This window comes from Propithecus coquereli, unplaced genomic scaffold (assembly GCF_000956105.1).
Source record: "Propithecus coquereli isolate 6110/MARCELLA unplaced genomic scaffold, Pcoq_1.0 Scaffold113, whole genome shotgun sequence".
Lineage (NCBI taxonomy): Eukaryota > Metazoa > Chordata > Mammalia > Primates > Indriidae > Propithecus > Propithecus coquereli.
Genome location: NW_012135303.1, coordinates 3,399,471 through 3,402,351, shown reverse-complemented (window position 1 = coordinate 3,402,351; position 2,881 = coordinate 3,399,471). Strand labels below are relative to the sequence as shown.

The 2,881-nt window shown below is 35.2% G+C and overlaps 1 protein-coding gene across 1 annotated transcript in view; it reads right to left on the bottom strand.

Moving 5' to 3' along the window:
• The window catches only part of ALS2 (amyotrophic lateral sclerosis 2 (juvenile)), a 100,303-nt gene that overhangs the window by 7,388 nt on the left and 90,034 nt on the right, over positions 1 to 2,881 (bottom strand). The window contains exons 24-29 of the mRNA XM_012655087.1: positions 2,807 to 2,829; positions 2,681 to 2,721; positions 2,273 to 2,432; positions 1,671 to 1,847; positions 698 to 743; positions 421 to 480 (exon numbers count right to left, since the gene is read on the bottom strand). Coding sequence (XP_012510541.1) covers positions 421 to 480; positions 698 to 743; positions 1,671 to 1,847; positions 2,273 to 2,432; positions 2,681 to 2,721; positions 2,807 to 2,829 — 507 coding nt within the window. The remainder of the gene's footprint in view (positions 1 to 420; positions 481 to 697; positions 744 to 1,670; positions 1,848 to 2,272; positions 2,433 to 2,680; positions 2,722 to 2,806; positions 2,830 to 2,881) is intronic.

Below are 2,881 nucleotides of genomic sequence, written 5' to 3'. Positions count from 1 at the left end.
CTACGAATCTACATTCTCCTACCTAACCCAAATCAAGATGCCCTTAAAGTCACAAATGACTGATACCCATCTAGAGGATCAACTGAAACTGTGGACCTCCATGTTGTAACCAAATATTCAAACGCTCTCCAACAAAAAGCAAACACAACTTTAAAATTAACAAATAGTTTTCATTTTTTGAAATTATTAAGTACATAGTAGTTAGATTTTTACAAAATAATGTACATTTTTAAGTATATCTAATTGAAGTTTCTTGAACGTGGCCTTACTTGATTACAGCTAAATTAATGCGGCCTTCCAACATGAAAAGGTTCCCCAACCCTGCCTTAGAGCTTAGGTAAAGATAAGATCTTATTAATATCTTGATAGACTAACCATTACTTTGATTTGTGTAATATTTCAACAAATTAGAGATTACCTGATCTGCTGCAGACATTCTACTGCTGAGGCAAAACAAGCATCTTTTGTGGTTGGCAAAACCTGTAAAATGAGAATGAAGGTCAGGGAGGAAAGCTATCTCTTGCAACAACAATAAAAAGAAATGATATTGATGGCAGAGTGAATAACAGATGCTGACAGAAGCTTTGGTGAATAACAGATGCTGCTCTATCAAAAAAAAAATGGAAATTTTTTGCTATCTCAAATCCTTCCCATCAAAGAAAAGCATATTTGCTGAGGAAATTAAAATCTACCATACCTTTTTACTCTCTCCAAGGAGTGACAAGGTCACTGGCCAAAATTTCCTACAATGGAATCCACAAATTATTAATATAAATTGTTACTTATGGTATATAAATTTGCACAAAAACAGCTGACAGCTATATTGGCTTCCCTGTCCCTGTTAAAAATAACTGTTCCACAGATAGGTTAAGTTTTAATAAACATTCCAGAAATGATTTAAGGGTTACTATCATATCCCTAAGGGATTTGTCACACTATACTCTAATAACCCTACACTTTACAGATATTACCAAATATTGGCCAAAATTCCTCCTTCACTCAGTTTTATCGCATTTTTAGTATTATTCTACTGAAAAAATTTAATTTTTAATTAAAGCTTATTTCTTTTTTTGATAGCACAAATACATAATTATTGGGAGGAGGATCAACTTTTTCACTGGACTATAAACAAAGCATAGTCATTTAGCATTCCCTTGGAATAAGAAGAAATAGTACCTTAAAACAAAAATAGCACTTCTAAAATTTTAAATTAAAAATTGCAGATGGGGAGGAAGGGAAGAAAAGAAGGGAAGAATGCCAAAGATTGAATACATTTAATTTTTCCTGAGGAATTTGAATATAAAATATGTACTTTGCTTTAAAGAACTACAAAATATCAGGCAACATAATTTATATATATGAAAATATAAGAATAAAAACCACATTCAGAATAAGAAGATTTACATTTATCTTCAAATATTCTCAGAAATAAAGAATATTAAATATCACAATTTTGCTAAATAAGACAGACATGCAAATAAGTAAACTGTAAGCCATATATACACATGTGTGTGTGTGTGTGTGTTTAACCATTCTCGTTGTATTAACAATGGCTGGATACTTTCCGGACAGCCTTCATATAATTGTATATCAAAGTCCCAAATCTCTGATAATGCAGTTTACATTTTAAAGTAAAACCATTTGGTTCTGCTTGTAACAACTGCACTTACCTCTGCACCCCAAGAAAGCCCAAGAGAGCTATATCTGGCTGCTTATTTAGTCGCAGAACACATTCCCAGTAAATGTCTTCCTCACGATCATTGTCCAAAGCATAAAGCATAAACAGTGGTGGGTAGAGCCGAGGTAGTAGCACAGGAAGCAGCAGTCCAGAACTTGTTACTACGTAACTACAATATATTGGAATGGGAGGACAGAAGCATTCATACCAAAATTGAATACTTGGCCTCTTTACATACGGAGTTGACATGAGGAGCTTACCAATGGTCCCAAAATTTTGTCTTTGACAAATTGTGAATAATTTTCATTAACTCAAACTCTAACTGAAAACCCACTTTGTTTCCATTTTGAGGCTAATTTCTCCTATGTTCCTTTGCTCAGCAGCCTTTGTGCCCAGTCCACCTGTGGCTGCTGTTTCTGGGGTTTGTCCGATAGAACTTGAGACCTAAAAAGGACCTCAGAGCCCCTAACCCAACCACACCATTTTAGAAATGAGGAAACAGATCTAGAAAACACAGCTTCTCCCTGGACTCGCTGGATAAGATCATCTGGTCCCCATCCCCTTTCTTCACTATCCCCACCCAACTCCATTTACCCTGGCTCAGGTGATTCGGATCTGGAATCTGACTTTGCAGTGCAAAAGGATTTCCTTTCAGTTGGCAGAGGAGCAGAAAGAGGAATTGTGCTGCCCTCTTCAGGAAGCTCAGGAAATAAAAACCTAAGGAATAATACAGAATGTAAGTACTCTGGAGAGGCTGAAAAGAGTAAAAACATATTTCCATTAGTTAATCCATTTAAGGGCCTATGCTTTATTATTAACTGGATATTTTCGTTCCCTGAGATTCTTAACTAATGCTTCTTACAGGATAAAATTAAGAGTGTAGCTAACGAGTAACACCACTAAAAAATCTTCATGTGAGATGGTTTTTTCTGTCTAGTTACTAAGGAATAGAATTCTGATCTATATGAGATATGTGTGTAGTCTCTATTTTTGTAGACTCACACTTTGCACCTTCCTCTGCCCCAGTTTTATAGTTGGGATAACTAAAAAAGGTCAGGGAGCTTATCTTCATTATACACATTTAGTTAATGTCAGAGCTGAAGCACTCCCAGCCCAGTGATCTTTTACAGTGGGTCACACTTCTTCAAAACCTAAAACATTTCAGAAATGCACTTATCAATTTTGATACAAATAATATAAGAA